This window comes from Gossypium hirsutum, chromosome A12 (genome assembly GCF_007990345.1).
Source record: "Gossypium hirsutum isolate 1008001.06 chromosome A12, Gossypium_hirsutum_v2.1, whole genome shotgun sequence".
Taxonomy (NCBI): domain Eukaryota; kingdom Viridiplantae; phylum Streptophyta; class Magnoliopsida; order Malvales; family Malvaceae; genus Gossypium; species Gossypium hirsutum.
This window is the reverse complement of record NC_053435.1, coordinates 96,752,937-96,771,671: the sequence shown is the minus strand read 5'-3', so window position 1 is coordinate 96,771,671 and position 18,735 is coordinate 96,752,937. Positions and strand designations below refer to the sequence as shown.

Genomic DNA, 18,735 nt, shown 5'->3' with positions numbered 1-18,735 from the left:
TTTCTACTTTTTGCAAATTTGTTCATATTTTACCATTATATATGAATCTCTATGTTGTAGGCTCTTGTTGCTAGAAACGATGGTGTTTGGAGCAAGGATCATGTGACAGCCTTACGTAAAATTTGTCCTATGGTCAGCAGTGAAATCACATCGGAGGCATCAGCAGCTGAGGTTGAGGGATACGGTGCTTCGAAGCTCACTGTTGACTCTGCTGTTAAGTACCTACAACTTGCAAATAAACTTTTCTCTCAAGCTGAACTCTATCATTTCTGTGCAAGCATTTTGGAACTCGTTATTCCAGTTTATAAGAGCAGAAGAGCATATGGACAACTGGCTAAATGTCATACATTGCTCACAAACATCTATGAATCAATCCTTGAGCAGGAGTCAAGCCCTATCCCTTTCACTGATGCTACTTACTATAGGGTTGGATTTTATGGTGAGAGATTTGGTAAGCTGGACCGGAAAGAATATGTTTACCGAGAACCTCGTGATGTGCGCTTGGGTGATATAATGGAAAAACTTAGTCATATATATGAATCTAGGATGGATGGTAATCATACATTGCACATTATTCCTGATTCCAGACAGGTGAAGGCAGAGGAGTTGCAGCCTGGAGTCTGTTACCTGCAGATAACAGCTGTTGATCCAGTCATGGAAGATGAAGATTTGGGAAGCAGAAGGGAAAGAATCTTTTCTCTTTCTACTGGAACTGTCCGTGCACGTGTTTTTGACCGCTTCTTATTTGACACTCCATTCACGAAAAATGGCAAGACCCAAGGTGGATTGGAAGACCAATGGAAAAGGAGGACTGTTCTTCAGACTGAGGGCTCATTCCCTGCACTTGTCAATAGGCTCTTGGTGATAAAATCTGAATCACTTGAATTTTCTCCGGTTGAGAATGCGATTGGAATGATTGAAACTCGAACAGCAGCCCTACGAAATGAGTTGGAAGAGCCTCGTAGTTCCGAAGGAGACCAACTGCCTCGTCTTCAGAGCCTGCAAAGAATTCTTCAAGGCAGTGTTGCAGTTCAAGTGAGCTAAACATCTTTCTATATTTTTCAGTTTCCTGTTCATTTTTTTCCCTTTGAAGTAATTATATGGGTGGGAGTGATTTCCATACTGAAAAAGACACTGCACACATGCAGGTGAATAGTGGTGTTCTGAGTGTGTGCACAGCCTTCTTGTCTGGTGAACCTGCCACAAGGTTGCGTTCTCAGGAGCTACAGCAACTTATTGCTGCACTCCTTGAATTTATGGCTGTTTGCAAGCGGGCAATTCGTGTACACTTCAGACTAATAGGAGAAGAAGACCAAGATTTCCACACACAACTAGTGAATGGATTTCAATCTCTCACAGCAGAGCTATCTCATTACATCCCTGCAATTCTATCAGAGCTCTGATAATGTTGTAAGCATTACTTGCTCCGATATATCTTTCTGGTGCAAGCTGTTCATAAAGATTGTGACACATTCTTTTTGTAGATCTGTGCTCAAATGATGATTGTTGATGTATGTAATAACCAATTTGTTTGTGTGCAATGGTGGATTACTTATTGAAGCTATATCCCTCCTGCCTAAGCAAAATTGGGCAAGGCATTTTTGGTCAGTGACATGTTACTTCTAGCTTTTGATGATCAGATGAGAATCAGGTAAAGCTCATTTGCCAAAACGCTATGTAGAGTAGTAGTATTCAACAGGTTTTACAAAGGACCTCTAGAAATGGGAATCTGTATTTTCTGATTATCGTTTAAATTAATCAAATCACATGAAAGAATCATGCAGGGTTAGGGTCATCCATATTAGATGGAACTTCCTACATAATTCTGGAAAGTGATTGGTTAATTATAGTGCAGTGAATGTAAGGGTATGCTTATGCAGGTAATGACAGTGCTACTACTGACTGCACAGCACACCTGACACTGCTAATTGCTGATGCTATAATTTGTGCGGTTGGGAACGTTTTGGCTCTAGAATTGCGGTTTACTAAGAATTTTTTTTTCTTCCTTTGTTATTAAGTGTAAGTATGAACATCATGATATTTTTTTGTTTATATTTTAATTCTATTCGCTGGTGAAAAAGCTCTTGTTTTCCATTGCGAGCTTGCCGGAAAATTTACGACATATTTATTGAGTTAAAAATTGAGTTGATGGCAGCCACATGGAGTCTCCTAGAATTAATTCCTTTAAAATACAGTGATCTATTTTAGTTTGCATATATAGTGATGGCATCAAAATCAGTAACATTTTTGTTAGATACTAATCGAACAATGCCTTGCCCAATTTTGCTTAGGAAGGAGGGATTTAAAAATTTTAATACTGCATCTTAAATTCGAAAAGGAGGTGTAAATTTTTAAAAATAAAAATAGTGAAATGATTTTATGATTAAAACTAACAGACGAAGAGTTTGAAATTTAATTATAAATTATCTGACTTTTAATTATATATGTTTATTCGGTTTTTTCATTTCGGTGTAACGCTTCAATTTTCGGGAATTCTGTGAATGTTGGCATAGGTTTAATTATGTTAGTGGGTTTCTAGAAGGTCTAAGTTTAAGATAGAACTCGATAATTTTAGTTAATTTTTTTATTCCATAAGAAAAAAGGAGGTGAAATTATGAAATAGGACTTATGTGAAAATGTTTGAAAATGCTATAGGCTAAATTGAAGTGGCCAAATAAATAGGAGTGCAAAATAGGAGGATTTGCATGACAAACTTCTCATTTTACATCATGTGGCTGGTCATCATGTTGTTGTAGACAAAATGTGCACTTAATATTCATAATTTATGGTACAAATTGATACAAATTGATAATGGGTTAGGTAAATGTTCCATGATGGGAATTTTATGTCTTTTGTATTAAAGAATTAAATGGATGAAATATGAAATTTTATTAAAAAAAAGGGGTGAAAAGAACAAAATTTTGTCCATCTTTGTTCATCATAGCCTAAAGTTAGAGAAAAGAAAGGAGAGGAGAAAGCTCTTGAATGTTCGGTCACTTGGGGAAGAAAAATTGAAGGTAAGTTCATGGTAGTTTGCTTTTATTTTGAGGTTTATGAGTTATTTTTTATTCTACCTTAACTCTTGAAGCATATTTTGGTTTTTAGTTGTGTTGTGAGCATTTAGTCATGAATTAAAATGAAGGAAATGGTTGTTGTTTCATGTTCTTTTGATGAAAAATGGAAGATAGGTGAAGTTGAGCCAAACAAATGAGCATGCATGTGCCTTAGATGCTAAGGGGAAAAATCGGCTAACATGTTGTGCTTTAAAATGATGAAATGGAGATTATACTTAAGTAAAATCATAGATATGTGATGATTGATTGGTGATATACATGTTTAAATAACATTCATGCAAGGTATGTGTGAAAGAGTGATTTGGTAATAAATCTGCTAGTGACTTTGGAAAATCACCATAAATTGTGAGAGATGAATTAGAAACTGAATAAATTATGTAATTAAAGCCTAATGAGTCTATTTTCAAATGAAATAAACGAGAACATATTTTGAATTCTGTACAATGAAAAATTTGATTCGTAATGAAGAGTGGTCAGATTAGTTAAACAGTGAAACATGGGAAACTTTAAGAAAAATCTGGTATTGATTGGCTAAACCAAAAATTCTGAAAATTTTATGGATAGAAGATATATGAGTCTATTTTCAGGTAAAATTAACAGCACTTGATTTGGAGTTTCGTAGCTCCATTTATAAATGATTTAGTGACTGTTGTTCAGGAAAACAGCTTGCAGTGAGATTATGATTATGTGGTAAACATTGACAAAAATTTGTTAATGAGTTGCTTATTGATTTCTTATAAGCTTACTATGATCTGTAGGTGTGGTTGGCCGAATATTGTAAGGGGTTAATACGTAGTTCGTATTTGAATAGTTAGATTAATGTGTTAGTAATCCAATTGTAGGTAGTTCGTGTGTGGATCTCGTCAGCATATCGTCGCAAACAGGTGTGTAACTAACACCCTCTTTCTTAGTCTGGATCGGCAAAAGTCGAAAAGCCGAAATGCCAAAAATCGGTATTTTGTAGATTTGCGGGTGTGCGAATGCTCGTGAGTTAAATCGATTAATGTTTTTGGTAAGCTGCAAAATTTGGACTGCAAAGTGCATGATTTCTGTGCCCTCGATATTTTGGGGCTTAATGGGCCAAAATTGGAATGACGGGCCAACGGGCCCAATTCGGTAAGAACTCTCGGTACGTGATTCTGTTAGTACGTGAAAAGTAGGAATATGCATGAAAAACCCTAAAATAGATAAATTACTGAAATACCTTTAAAAGTAGAAAATTTACAGTTTTACCCTAATAGATAAATTACCGAAATACCCCTAGGGTTAAATTAACCTAAATGCATGTTTGATTGTTGTTATTTACTGCATGCCATGTTGTTATTATCTGATGCATGGGATTGGGATATTGACGGAGGAAGTACTGAAAGTGGCTTGTCCACGTACTGGAGGCTTTGCCTCAATTTACTGTTAACTGAGCAGCAAGGCTGCAACTGTGGAGTGTTGGGTTGGGTGGGTTGGGTTATTCCCCACATGAAGTGTAGGGCTGGTACGGGTGGAGTGTAGTGGTTGGTGGGTTGAGTAGTCTCCCCAAATGGGCTTGCATATGTTATTGATGTTGCATGTATTTTGAAATGGGCCTATGGGCCATACTGTTATCTGAATAAGGGGCTAAGGCCCAGTTTATTGTAATCTGAAAAGAGCTCTGGTCCAGTACCACTGTTACCTGAATGGGCTTAGGCCCAATAGGTTTGAGCTGACTTGGGCTTTGAATGGGTTTTCCTTACACACTGAGTTTCCCCAAACTCACCCTTTTTATTTTCATCCACGCAGGTAATCCCCAACCATAGTGAGCTTGCAGCTGTGAGGGAATTCGGAGTGGCCACCCGTTCTGGAAGTTTGATTTTCTTCTGGTGAACTGGACATCCTTTTATTTACGTTTGAAGTTTTGGGTTTTTAAATGTAATAAGGCCGCTTAATTATTTTTTATGATTTTAATATGTATTACTAAGATATGTATTACTTATTTTAACTGTTGAAATTGGATAGCTTTAGGGCGCGTTTTCAAAAAAAAAAACAATTGATTTCAAAATAACACGACAACAAGCAAAGCTTCCGCAATGAAAGTATTTTTCAAAATTAATCACTTTTCCTAAAAACGACTTAATCAAATCGGTTTCCTAGAAATATACATGACGTTAAGGTGTGGCAATGGCGGTGTGCATGTCTAGGATTGGATCCGAAGGGAGCTTGGTACTTAAGTAGTCCGATAGACTCACCTCCTCTTTTCCGGTTTCCTACGTGGTGCACAGCTTTCATTCATTTTAACCTATAATGAATTTATCTTTTAAAACACTAAGTAGGTTTTTCTGGATCAACAATATAAAATGTTTTGAACGCTTCGATGTGGCATGTCGGATCCGGCCATAACGTCTGGGCCGGGTTTGGTGTGTTACATTCGGTGAATTTAGTTTTTTTTTGTCTTACGTTACAATATTATTACAATATTTAATTTTATTATCATCGTTGTTTTTATACTAGTCACATGAACGTATTGCCCATCTAAAGGGGCTCTAAGTAATTAACATTCCCTTCTATTGAGGTAGGTAAGCGAGAAGTCGAAGTGTTTGATTGAAGTAATGTATGACAAAATTTTTTATTGAAGTAATGTATGACAAAATTTTGGATAATTCATCATAGTTCAAAAATCAAGTTTCATATGTATAAATTAAAAACGTAATTTCAAAGTGTGGATATATAGATTAACACATAATTCATTTCTTTTTACAAGTTATGGTCATCTTTACCTCGTTGGCAAAGGTTGAAAACCATAATTAATCCAATGGCACGGATTAATAATATACCACTATTTTAATCTAGAGGCATCCTAAAAAATGATATCTAAATACAATATAAATGTCGATATGACCAATATTTAACTCTAATTAGTAGGATGAGACCAAAACGTATTAGGAACAAATTAAAAAACATAAAAAAATTTGGATTACCCATAATATATCTTAAATATATACAAAACATATTCAATATACCAAAAACATAATTCAAATAACTTTTTTTTTCTCAAAGCATTTCCTATATGCCAAAACCACAATTCAATAGCATATATATATATATAACACAGTTTAATTGCATACTTCTAAAAAATGATCACGTAAAACACAAGCATAACTGTTGCAATTCAAGAACCATATTTATATGGTTAACCCGATTTTCATAAAATATGAACAAAAGTCATATATCCCATATATATAAAAGTAAAAAAAAAAAGATTTACTTTTTAAGAAATAAAAATCGAAGAAATTATAAACTAAAAAAATATGAATTTTTATTGATTATCATATCACATTTTAGACGTGTGACGGTCACCCTAATAAATTAAATATACTATAATTTTATAATTTAATATATGGGTTCAAACCATGTGACTCCATTCTCATATAAAAATTAAAATAAGTTTAAATATGTGAAAATTAAATAAACTTTATAAACTGAAATTGATTGAATTAAATTACAAATAAATTAGTCGAAAATAAACTTAAACAATTAAAATAAAAAGGTTTTGGCATTTGAAATTTTAAAAACTTTCATGATGCATTTAAAAAATATTACTGCTGTTTCATTCATTTTGGAATGGTTTAATACTGCTCCTGAACCTACTGGTAAGGAGGTGTGGCACTTGACATTTTTGTTACAGAATGGTATATTGTGTTTAGTGGGAAGGAGTGAGATGAGCTAAAAGCTTAATCAAGTTCCGAATTCATTGTTGAGGAAAAGCAAAATGGGCTGTCATTCCCGATGACTTTGGTGATATTAAAATCTTGTGTAATTCTATTAAAGCTGTGCCTTGGTATGTAAACGTGCTAAGCCTCTTGCCTGTTGGTCCTCTCCCCCTTCAAATTGGCTTAAATTTGATATGATATTGATGGTTCTGTTAAGTAACAATCTCAGGCTGATGGCATCGGGGACATTCTGTGAGATGATGATGTTGGAAAGTGATAGCTCAAAAGCAGAAGTACAGCTCAGCTCATCCCCAGTAAGTGGCTTCTGCTTCAAGAGAAATTTAAAGAGAAAAAAGTTATACTACAACCGACTAGACTACTAATAAGAATATCTTTCCTTTTCAACTCTATCCCCATTCCCCACCGATAAAGCTCCAACTCCCCTTTTTCTTTTCTTTTTTGTTCAACGACAAAGCGCCTACTCTAAATCTAAAGCAGCAAAAGAGAACAACTAAAGTAAAAGATTCATTACTTAGCAAATAAATAAATAATTAAATAAGATAAACTGATAGATGGATAGATGCTGGTCTTTCCAGGCGCACAGGTTGGGCCAATTTCAATTAATCTCATTGTCTCATATATTCTTCTCAGCTTGGTGTTGTGAAGGAAATTCAAAATGGGAGATTGTAAGGGAGATAGACTAAGAGCATGTTGTTTTATCATTATCTTGGTTATGCTGCTTGTGTGCTGCTGCACCAATGGAGAAGATCCATACAGGTTCTATACTTGGAATGTCACGTATGGTGATATCTACCCTCTTGGAGTGAAACAACAGGTTCCTTTTTCTTATTTGTATTTTTCTTCTTCTTGGTTCCTTTTCATATTTACATCTGATGTGATGGCAGGTGATATTGATAAATGGCCAATTTCCGGGACCACAAATTGAAACCGTGACCAACGAAAACTTGATCATTAATGTCTTCAATAGCTTGGATCAACCCTTTCTCATCTCTTGGTTGGTTTCCCTATCCCATCCTATCCTATGCTAAGACTAGATCTATTTTGTTGTGATTGTAAGTCGTAACACGGGAGATTTGATTGAATATACAGGAATGGCGTGCAGCAGAGAAGAAATTCTTGGCAAGACGGAGTATATGGCACCAACTGCCCCATCCCTCCTGGGGGGAACTTCACCTACACTCTTCAAGTGAAGGATCAGATTGGCAGCTACTTTTACTTCCCATCGCTCGCCTTACATAAGGCTGCTGGCGGTTATGGTGGTTTCAGGATTCTTAGCCGCTCTGTTGTTCCTGTTCCTTTTCCGCCTCCTGCTGCAGATTACACCATTTTGGCTGGTGACTGGTACAACAAAAACCACAATGTATGTTTTATTATGTCTATATATTCCATTGCTCTTTCTTCCGTTTCATGATTTTAAGCTTGGAGCTCTATACTCTACAGTACTTGAAAGCGATTTTAGATAGCGGTCATGATCTACCCTTCCCTGATGGCCTTATTATTAACGGCCGTGGTGCTAATGGGTATACATTCACCGTTGATCAAGGTAAGAAATCATGGTAGCTTTATTTTGGTTGGGATTTGTGTGCATAGTAATAGTCCTGGAGTTGGCTCATGGAATGAGTCTCTGAGGTTTTGAACAGGCAAGACCTACAGGTTTCGCATATCCAATGTTGGGATTACAACATCCATCAATTTTAGAATCCAGGGGCACAAGTTGCTGTTAGTAGAGGTAGAAGGAACTCACACACTACAGAACACTTATGATTCCCTTGATATTCACTTGGGGCAGTCCTTGTCTGTGTTGGTTACTGCTGATCAACCGGCTCGAGATTACTACATTGTGGCTTCAACCCGTTTCACTTCCCAGGTGCTGGCCACTACTGCAATTCTTCATTATAGTAACTCAGCAGCAGCCGTTTCTGGTCCTCCTCCTGGGGGACCAACTTCTCAAATTGATTGGTCCCTTGAACAAGCTCGATCTATCAGGTATTGCTTGCACCGATTCCATTTATTTTCCTTTTTCCTATCAACTGTTACAATCCACTCCACACAATAAAGCAATTCACAGGTGAGATAATATTGACTTCCTTGGCAAAGACTATCCTGTCTTCTTGTATATGATCTCTTCTCCAGTTTTGGTCGGATAATATGTCCTGTTGAATACTTGTTCTCTGGTTAAATTTGTTAACTTAAGCCAAATATCAAAACTAGGCTCAATCTCACAGCAAGTGCAGCAAGACCTAATCCCCAAGGTTCATACCACTATGGATTGGTGAAAACCACACGTACAATTAGACTTGCAAGTTCTGCTGCTGTTATCAATGGCAAGCAGAGGTATGCTGTGAATGGTGTTTCCTTCATCCCAGCTGACACCCCGCTTAAACTAGCGGACTACTTCAAAATCTCTGGCGTATTTTCCCTTGGAAGCATCCCAGATGCTCCCACCGGAGGTGGTGCCTACTTGAAAACTTCTGTCATGGCTGCTGATTATAGAGGTTATGTTGAGATTGTTTTTGAGAATCCAGAAGACACTGTGCAATCATGGCACATTGATGGTTACAGCTTCTTTGTTGTGGGGTATGTACAAGTAAAATACTAGTATTTGAATTTGCTTATCTTACATATGAAGACGGATGTAAAACTTTTTACATTTTGCAGGATGGATGGGGGGCAGTGGACTCCAGCAAGCAGGTTAGGTTACAACTTGAGAGATGCGATTGCACGTTGCACAGTGCAGGTGTATCCAAAGTCATGGAGCGCAGTATACATAGCTTTGGATAATGTGGGGATGTGGAACGTAAGGTCAGAGAACTGGGTACGGCAGTACCTAGGCCAACAATTCTATCTCCGCATATTCTCCGCTGCAAATTCATGGAGGGACGAATATCCAATCCCAAGGAATGCGCTTGTATGCGGTCAGGCGCTAGGCCGACGCAAACCAAACGAAAATTTTTAACACACTCACTCTACTGTGTCTGTCGTCAAAATTCATACATGTACACTCTATTAACTGTTAGCCGTGCTGCCAAAGGTTTAACTCAACTCAAGTCTTGTACCTTTATTGTTTGCTTTGTTTAACTCAACTACACTGTCAATTTAGTCTTTACATATATCTATTTATAGCTATACTTCCTTATATATTTCAAGAAAACAATCTCTTATTTCCTACACTGATTTAATACATTGGAGGACTGATACCCAACAACTAAAAGACTAAATTTATACATATACATATATAATATATGTATTTCAATTAACATAGTTTGTTATGTCTCATCAATGTAAATTATGTAGAATAATTGTGAACTAGTAAAAATGAAAATATATTATAAAACCAATTCTTATATCAAATTAACTCTCAATGTCACAAAAAAAATCTGTAAAAAAGATCAATTACACAAGGTGCAAATGTTGACGGTTATATTTTCTAGAATTGAGACTAAATTGACAAAATGTACAAATCTTAAGGACTAAATTTGTTATTATCCCAATTTTAAAACTTGCCACATTTAGTCATGACAAAAAAAAGATAATATTGAATAGTTGAGTGACTATTTTGTAACTTTTCATAGTTGAGTGACTAAAAAAAATAATTTACTAATAGTTAGGTAACTACTAGTGTAGTTTACCTTTATTTTAAACATATTTTATAATATATTTATTTTAAGTATATATTTTAAATAAGTGGTTTAATTGATCGAACCGATTTATGCTATAAAAATTGATTAATTCAATTATCATATATGATAGCCAATTAAGTTAGAAAAAACTAATTAAGTCGATCGAATTAACCATAAAAAGGTTGGTGTTAAGGTGGTTAATCATATATTTTAAATACGTGCTAGTTCTCTAATTTTTTGGGTTCAAGGTGCTTTGCAATATGCTCCTCTTTGTTTCATCACTTTGCTTTGCTATGTGTCATGTTCCGACTATATTTGATATTGATCTTTTGCAGTGCATATACTTTATGAGATAATATTTTATGTATTATCGGTGCATAAATTATATACACTATTAATGAATCATATTAAGCAATAATTAAAATAATAAAGTCTTTGAGGACTAATAAATAAATATTGATAAATTTATTTAATCATAATTAAAAGTAATTAAAATTGATTTATAAGCCCTTAAAGATTTTATTAATTGATGAGATGATTTAATATAATTTATTGGTAGTGCATCAACTCTCAACATCTCATGTTCATGCATGGTAAAGCAAGTTACTAGATAATTGTATAGAGTCTCCTATATCTGAAAAAAAAATGAAAAGATGAAATTTTAAATATCCAAAAAATATAGGAACTAAAAAGGTAATTAGAGGAGAGAGAGAGAGATAGTGACGCACAGCGATGCATGGCGGGGGTGATGTTGGGATTTCGGGTAAATAAATGGGGGCATTTCCCTCCACACAGATGACAGACCCCAACCCCAACCCCAACCCAAACACAACAAATATGAATTATCCTATTACTCTGCTTCTGTTTTTCGCCACAGGATTTTCTCTTTTTCATTTTGTGGCCAACACGATATCATTGTCTTCACTTTTTTCTTTAATCCCCTATCTTGTTTCAGCCCAAGGATCGGAGCCATGCTCCTTCATTTCTCTCCTGCTTCTTCTACTTCTCCACCTTCCCCTTCTTCTTTCACCTCCAATTATTTCCTCCACAGATTATCAATTTCCAGACCACCGTACTTGGAGTTCCCGTTAAAACCCAGAGCCCATCTCTTTAAATCTACCTCTCCTCCCGTTTCTTACTCGACCAAGACCAAGTTGTTGTATCCTTCTGCCAACAGGGCTGATTTCAGGTCATACGCTCTTCCTGGATTTGATTTCGGGAGCGTTGAATCTGTGTTGGAGGCAGCTGGCGTTTTGACTGCCATCATTGTTGTTCATGAGACGGGTCACTTCCTCGCTGCTTATCTCCAGGGAATCCGTGTAAGTAAATTTGCGGTTGGTTTTGGTCCAATTTTAGCCAAGTTCAATGCCAACGATGTAGAATATTCTATTAGAGCTTTCCCATTGGGTGGATTTGTGGGGTTCCCTGATAATGATCCGGACAGTGATATTCCTGACGACGATGCCAATTTGCTTAAGAACAGACCCATATTAGATAGGGTTATCGTCATCTCTGCTGGTGTTGTCGCCAATATCATTTTTGCCTACGCTATCATATTCACTCAAGTCTTGTCAGTTGGATTGCCAGTGCAAGAGCCATACTCCGGGGTGCTCGTTCCTGATGTCAGACCCTTTTCAGCTGCTTCCCGGGATGGCCTTCTTCCCGGCGATGTTATCCTTGCTATTAATGGTATTCAATTGCCAGAAACTGGGCCTCGCGTGGTTTCTCAGGTTGTTGACATTATAAAGAAAAATCCCAAAAGAAATGTGTTTCTAAAGGTTGAGAGGGGAAAGCAGGATTTTGAAATTGGGGTCACCCCTGATGAGAACGTTGATGGAACTGGAAAAATTGGAGTCCAGTTATCACCAAACATAAAAATAACAAAATTAAGACCCAATAATGTCTTTGAGGCCTTCAATTATGCTGGAAAAGAATTCTGGGGTCTCACATATAATGTTTTGGATAGCTTGAAGCAGACTTTTATGAATTTTTCACAATCAGCAAGCAAAGTGTCAGGTCCTGTAGCCATTATTGCTGTGGGTGCTGAAGTTGCAAGGTCCACTGTGGATGGGCTATATGAGTTCGCTGCTCTACTAAATCTTAATCTTGCAGTGATTAACCTTCTCCCTTTACCTGCACTGGATGGGGGTTCACTGGCCCTGGTACTTTTAGAAGCAGCTAGAGGCGGGAGGAAGCTTCCTCTAGAACTGGAGCAGCGGATTATGTCATCTGGTATCATGTTTGTTTTACTCCTTGGCTTGTTTCTTATTGTGAGAGACACACTAAACCTTGAGTTCATTAAGGACTTGTTATGATTATCAAATACCTTTTTGAAGTTTGGACGGCGCTTGGGTTGAAGATTGAGTGGGATGAATCCCATCCATGCCTATGATGATGTCTTGTAAAGAAGATGAATTTGGTTTATAAGACGCTTGCATAATTATTCTTGCTTCTGCAAAAGATGCTATTTTTGCAGGTACTTGTAGCTTATTGGCGTTACATTTGATTCCATGAAGATTTCTATATTCCCCCACACTGTTAAGATTTGTTTGAAGATAGACTTCAAGAGCTTGTTTCTATCACATGATAATGTCATTGAGGTTTACATACCAATTAAATATAATTTCATGGTAAAGAGTAGGAACCTTGAATTCGATGTCAGCTGATCATTTGAGTTCCAAGAGAAAGATAAGCTCATGTTTTCACCAAACTTACTCTTTTTTTTTTTAATGGTTTTCTCGTCTTAAAGGTTGCTTTTAATTTAAATCCATTGAGTACTTTAAGCTGGTATATAAGTATGGTATCAATTGTCCAATATGGTGTCTCTTTTGGAGCAAGTTTCCCATAAAAGCTTGATGCTTAGCCTCGGGAGGCATGTATGTTGATAGAAGAGAAATGAGAAAACATTGGGCACGTACCGACTGCGAGATTTGATGCATACAGTTGAAAGGCTGGCATTTAAGTAGGCTGGACTTGGAAGAAAATTGAGGGCTAACAAATTAACAATGCATAGTAAAAGAGGTGGGCATCCATCTATCTCATCTAGACATATAAGATGAATGAACTTTTTTTGTGGTATTCATGAAATTGATTTCTTATTCCGTTTTACATTTACCATCAACTCAAATAGAGAAGGGATGCATTCAATTGGTCTTATTTCACGCCTTCTTCACTTGGACTCTTGAGATAGATAGAGGTCTCTCAACTCCATGGAATGCTGCAATCTTGATTGATGAGGCGTGAGAAGAGTTGATGGTTGAGATAGGCTATTCATTTTGAGGCCTAATCGAAACAACGCTTCTGTTCCCTCCCCTCATCCTCCAACTTCATTCACGCTTAACTTGGCAAGAAATGGGCACCCTTGCCTCACCAACCTTTATACTAGAAAGTTTATATATAATTGAGAATATCGATGTTGTATTAGGCTCTTACATTTAAATTTTTAGAGAGAAATTAGAAAGCAACAGTCAGCAAGTACATGGATGGACACTCACTCAGCCATACCAGTTTTTTACCTTATTATCCTATTCCCCTTCCCCCCATTCGTTCCTCGTACTAAACTTCGAATTCTATTGGGGGCAAAATCAACTAGCGTAGGATCAGTCCACAGCATATTAAAGAAGAAAATAACAAAACGCATTGGCCTACTATTCTTTACTGTATCCGATTCATAGCTAGTTGCAACCTCAAAACACTGTAGGACACCCTGATTTACGGTTAAGTTTACAACTTGAAAGTACTCTTTACCTTGAAAACTAAAATGAAATCATCTCTCCAAACTACGAATCCTGCCTGGAATGAAAAAAAAAGAGAGAAATGAAAACAAAATCTTATCTTGGGCTTGGGCCCCAGGCAACAATTCCTTTCTATCTTCCTCGCGTTAGCATTATCATCTAGAAGCAAATGGTCTGCCTGCCATGATCCTACCAAATGCACTGCCATTTTCTCCATCATATAATTTGCAATCTCTCACATTCACATGACGTTATGTATATAAAGCACCTAATCTTTTAAACCTGCATCAACCAAGACTGCATCAGTACGCGTCACTTCCATCTTCATATAATATATGCAAATTCACATTACTAACTAGATAGGACAAATTCTTCTGATGATGCAGCTTTAGGAATCTTCTTATCAGTTTAATACACTGGTTCTTATAAAACAAAGAAAGAAAGCAAGAAAAGAGCTATCAGCAAGACACCCAAGAAAATAGTTATATTTCCCTCATTAATGGTCTTTTAACAGCTAGATTTCCCAACATTCTAGCCAGAGAGACAATGCACTTTGAAACAACATAAAACATGGAAGAAAATGAGGCATCTCCAAACAAAGACAAGCTAATACATGCCAATTCAGGGAGAGAGAGAAATAGTAACGATCCAAACCAAAAGACAGCTTGAAAGAAAACCCCAAGTTCTCATTAAGTCAAGCTTCAGTTTAGTTTCCATGCCAAAAGAGTGAAATTCTCTTGCATGTCTTCCTATAATCATTAGGTTTGAACAAAGACATTTTGAGATATATTCTGCCATAAGTGGGGCTAAAGCCACCATGTACCCTGTTGAACAATCAAGTACCCCAAAAAACCCACCTATAGCTTTCACAATTTGAGGGATTCAAAGGAGAGGACCACCCATTGGGATGAAGCACATCTCATCTTTGATATGGTACCGGTCATAGCTTTAATTTTGGGGGGTTTTTTTTATAATTTTTTATGGAAGTAAAAGAAATGAGTAAAGAAAAGAAAAAGAAATAGGACTCCTGACTAAAAGTGCCACATCATCATTTGCATATTTCAAATTTCCACGCAACATACCACATCACAATAGTCAACAATGATCTCATTAGTGTTGACAGAGAAATTCTAACACTAGTATTGATTGGGCTTAATTTTACAAATTATGAAAATAGGAGGACTTGGTTTATATAAATAAAGCTATAGGAACAAATCCATTGTTTCACTTAAGTACAAAGATCAATAGTACAATTTATCATTGAAAAACATATCATTCAGAATTCTGAAGGAAAACAATCCAGCTACTATCATAACCAATATGAAAGTTCTACACTTCATCCAACTCAAGTAAGAACAGGAAAAAGAGATCAACAGTAAACTACTCTTAAGAACACCTAAAGTTCTATCCGTCATTCAAGTTAAGCTCACTCTTCGTCCTAAATCATTATAGTATGTCCAAATCAAATTTGTAAAACCACTACACTCACGTCAATGTCCAAAATCATAGGTCAAAGTCCTTATACCATAAGGTACAATCAAATTGTCAACTAGTTTTAGTATGTTTTGATTCATAAATTGAAATTATCCTCCAAGTCATGGAAGCAGAAATGCTGAGTTTTCATTCCCCTTCTCACTTTATGTCCAAATCAAGCATGCCATCAAGTCAGCGATCAAAATGATAAGAGAAAACAAAAACAACATAAAGAATGGTCATCAGAATAACTATTTAGTCTTCTAGACTTAGTAGGATTTGATTCAAAAATTTAAGTCATCTCGGTCATTCAGGAACTAAGTCTAAGTGTTTTGGATTGTTCCATTCATAGTATGTCAGAAACTTATATGATAACACACACCTAAACAAGAATTTTCAGTTGAGTGTTAGTTAATATATGAAGTTCAAAATAGTAAACTTTGAGCTTTAGGCATGCACACAAACACAAAGCAAAAAGAATAGATGGCATCAAATTAAAGTTGTGATTGATTAGATAAGAATAATGTAGAGCAATTTGGAGTGGAACTTTTAAGCATACCTTTGCGAGGATGGAAAAAGCGGGTGCTAAATCTTTCTACACCTTCCCAAATAGAGATAGTTTGTGAAGGCAACATGGTTGAGAGTCTTGTAGTGGCTTCTCTTTGAAGGTCGGAGAGGTGAGGAGGTGCAATTCTATAGGAGGCAAGAGCAGGTGTAATTTTGGTAGAGACAAGATCCAGTGCCCGGGTTCTGGTTCTTTGAAAAGCTGGAATTTTGGAAGCGAAAATACATCAACACAAATTAAGATTTCAATAGGCAATGGGAAAAGAGAGAGTATAGAAGAGACCATGGTATGGAAGTTGAAAGAAGGAATTTGCAGGGAGACCAATGCCAACACCAGCAAGGGTTATACCCACACTGAAACCAATCCCACAGCCAGCTCCAACATAACCAACGACATCGGGGCCGAACCCAGGTCCCCATCCAACACCACAACCAATGCCTATTCCCATACCCCAAAACGCACCCACCGTCGGATGCACTGGGTTCCATCTTTCATATCTCCTGAACACTCCTTTTATGATCATCGGGTCCTGCGCATTTACCAAAAATGCAAACGCAAACTTCAATGATGAGCTGTGGGGAGATTGGGCTATGGCTAACAATGGAATTGGAAGGAAGGCAAAAGACAAAAAGAAATATGGGTAAAATTAATTGTGGGAAAGAGTAAGAAGCATTACCATCAAATCAATCGCAAAATCAGCGTGCTCTAGCCTGGGTTTTTGGGGTTTGGGTTTATTATGTTTGGGATTTTTTTTTTCATAACATTTTGCTCTCACTCCACGCCACACATGTTATCCTATTCTAATTTCTACCTTATCCACCCTAACTTTATTGGTAAACTGTTAAAATAGTTATTTTTATTTAATTTAAGTTATAATTTAATTATTTATATTTGAAATATTATATCTTAGTTACTTGAATTAATATATTGTAACATTTTAGTTACTGAACCGTTAATTATCATTAACGGTGTAATAGCAAGCTGATGTGGCACGTTAAATCATCATTTTAAATTTTGAGGTTAAATTATACAATTAATCTCATTTTTTTGAGTAATTTAATTTTTTTATATTCTTTTTTTTTATTTTCTATTCTCTTTTGCTTCTCCCTCCGTTTTCCTTCATTTTCCATCTCTTTTTTAACATAGTTTTTTTTTATGGTTTCTGTTTGTTAAAACTTTTTTATATTTATTAAAAAAGAGACGAAAGCTAAAACTAAAATAAAACTTCCTTCACATATTCTCACTCCACAATTACAAACTCTCATTGTCCATTATCGTTTTAACGAACTAATTTGGATCCTTCAATGACCTAGTCCACAAGCTTGCCTCACTTGAAGACCTCGACAATGGTGACCTATGGCAGTCCACCCTTAAAAAGTTTTTTGAGCCCGTTCCCTTAACCTCTTAATCAACCCCCACGACCATCTTATCTATCTTACCTATAAAATTCTTACCCTCTCAAAAATATGTTGTTTCATGGATTCTTCAAACAAGCTCTACACTCTCAATGACTAAAATGACCACCATACTAAACATACCCTCAATTTTACCCAAACCAATTTGGTTCCATTTTCCCTTTCTCTCTTCGGTTCATCCATGCTCGGCTTTCAATCAAGCTTGCTTGGGAATATCTAATAAGGTTTAAATCAATTTTACCGTTTGTTTGATTTTATTTGTTAGAAAATAAAAGAAAATGAAAGGAATAATCTAATGATTCTGTAAAAGTTTAGAAACGGAAAAAAATTGTTTTGAATATAAAGAATTCAATTTATGTTTAGATTTAATTAAGGATATTATTTTTTATATTGATTAGTTAAATCCAATTTCAATTTCAAAATTAGATTATAATCAAATCTTAATTTGATTAAAGAATAATTGATATTTGGTTTTGAGTGAATTCAATTTAGGAATCTATAAAAAAAACGAGGACTTGATTTATTTGGTGGAAAATGATTATGTTTCTGCAGTGAAGAATGTGATAAAAGAGAAAAATAAAGATAAAGAAAAAAAAGGAAAATAAAGAAATAAAAGTATAGGAACTAGTTTTAACAAATGAAAAATATAGAAAAATTACGTTAAAAGAAATAGAGAAAAGAGGAAAATAGAGGGAGAAGGAGGAGAATGGAAAATAAAGGAAAAAAAAAGAAAGTTCAAAGAACATAAAAGGAGAAAAATTAAATTGCTCAAAACGAAAAAAAAAGGGACCAATTGTATAATTTAACCTAATTTTTTTTGTTTGAAATGATAATTTAACGTCTCACCAACTTACTGTTACACTGTCAACTACAATTAACGCTCAGTGACGAAAATATTACAACACGATAACGTGACTAAAACATAATATTTCAAATATAAATAATTAAAATATAACTTGAGACAAACAAAAGTGACTTAGATTACTCAATTCCATAACATTTCATTCTCAGTCCACGCCACACGTGTTATCCTCCTCTTCCAACTGCGAATGCCAATATACCACATTGATTCATATCACAGCCCATTAACAGATAATGAATTGAAGAGGAAAAACTAAATTACTAATAATATTAGATTTTATGTTGTTTGCAA

General features: G+C 35.7%; 4 protein-coding genes across 7 annotated transcripts in view; 3 read left to right on the top strand and 1 right to left on the bottom strand.

The window, feature by feature from the left end:
- LOC107938242 (guanine nucleotide exchange factor SPIKE 1) overlaps window positions 1-1,608 on the top strand; it is a 35,311-nt gene extending 33,703 nt beyond the window's left edge. For all 4 annotated transcript variants that reach the window (XM_041083188.1, XM_041083186.1, XM_041083189.1 and 1 more), the window contains exons 30-31: window positions 61-1,035; window positions 1,149-1,608. In XM_041083188.1, coding sequence (XP_040939122.1) covers window positions 61-1,035; window positions 1,149-1,403 — 1,230 coding nt within the window. In that variant the 3' untranslated portion in view covers window positions 1,404-1,608. The remainder of the gene's footprint in view (window positions 1-60; window positions 1,036-1,148) is intronic.
- A 5,713-nt stretch (window positions 1,609-7,321) lies between these two features.
- LOC107938235 (L-ascorbate oxidase homolog) lies at window positions 7,322-9,921 on the top strand. The gene is made up of 7 exons (XM_016871329.2): window positions 7,322-7,589; window positions 7,660-7,769; window positions 7,865-8,135; window positions 8,216-8,318; window positions 8,416-8,761; window positions 8,987-9,352; window positions 9,434-9,921. Exons 1-7 carry the CDS (start codon window positions 7,431-7,433, stop codon window positions 9,729-9,731), a joined length of 1,653 nt encoding a protein of 550 aa, XP_016726818.1. The 5' UTR covers window positions 7,322-7,430; the 3' UTR covers window positions 9,732-9,921.
- A 1,275-nt stretch (window positions 9,922-11,196) lies between these two features.
- Window positions 11,197-12,928, top strand: LOC107938241 (probable membrane metalloprotease ARASP2, chloroplastic). Its single transcript, XM_016871333.2, has one exon. The coding sequence runs from the start codon at window positions 11,367-11,369 to the stop codon at window positions 12,708-12,710; it is 1,344 nt and encodes a 447-aa protein (XP_016726822.2). The 5' UTR covers window positions 11,197-11,366; the 3' UTR covers window positions 12,711-12,928.
- A 1,094-nt stretch (window positions 12,929-14,022) lies between these two features.
- On the bottom strand, window positions 14,023-17,517 carry LOC107938247 (cadmium-induced protein AS8). Its single transcript, XM_016871345.2, has 4 exons — window positions 16,844-17,517; window positions 16,450-16,696; window positions 16,162-16,368; window positions 14,023-14,411 (listed from the first exon to the last, which is right to left on the bottom strand). Exons 1-4 carry the CDS (start codon window positions 16,844-16,846, stop codon window positions 14,398-14,400), a joined length of 471 nt encoding a protein of 156 aa, XP_016726834.1. The 5' UTR covers window positions 16,847-17,517; the 3' UTR covers window positions 14,023-14,397.
- Between the last annotated feature and the right edge of the window lie 1,218 nt (window positions 17,518-18,735).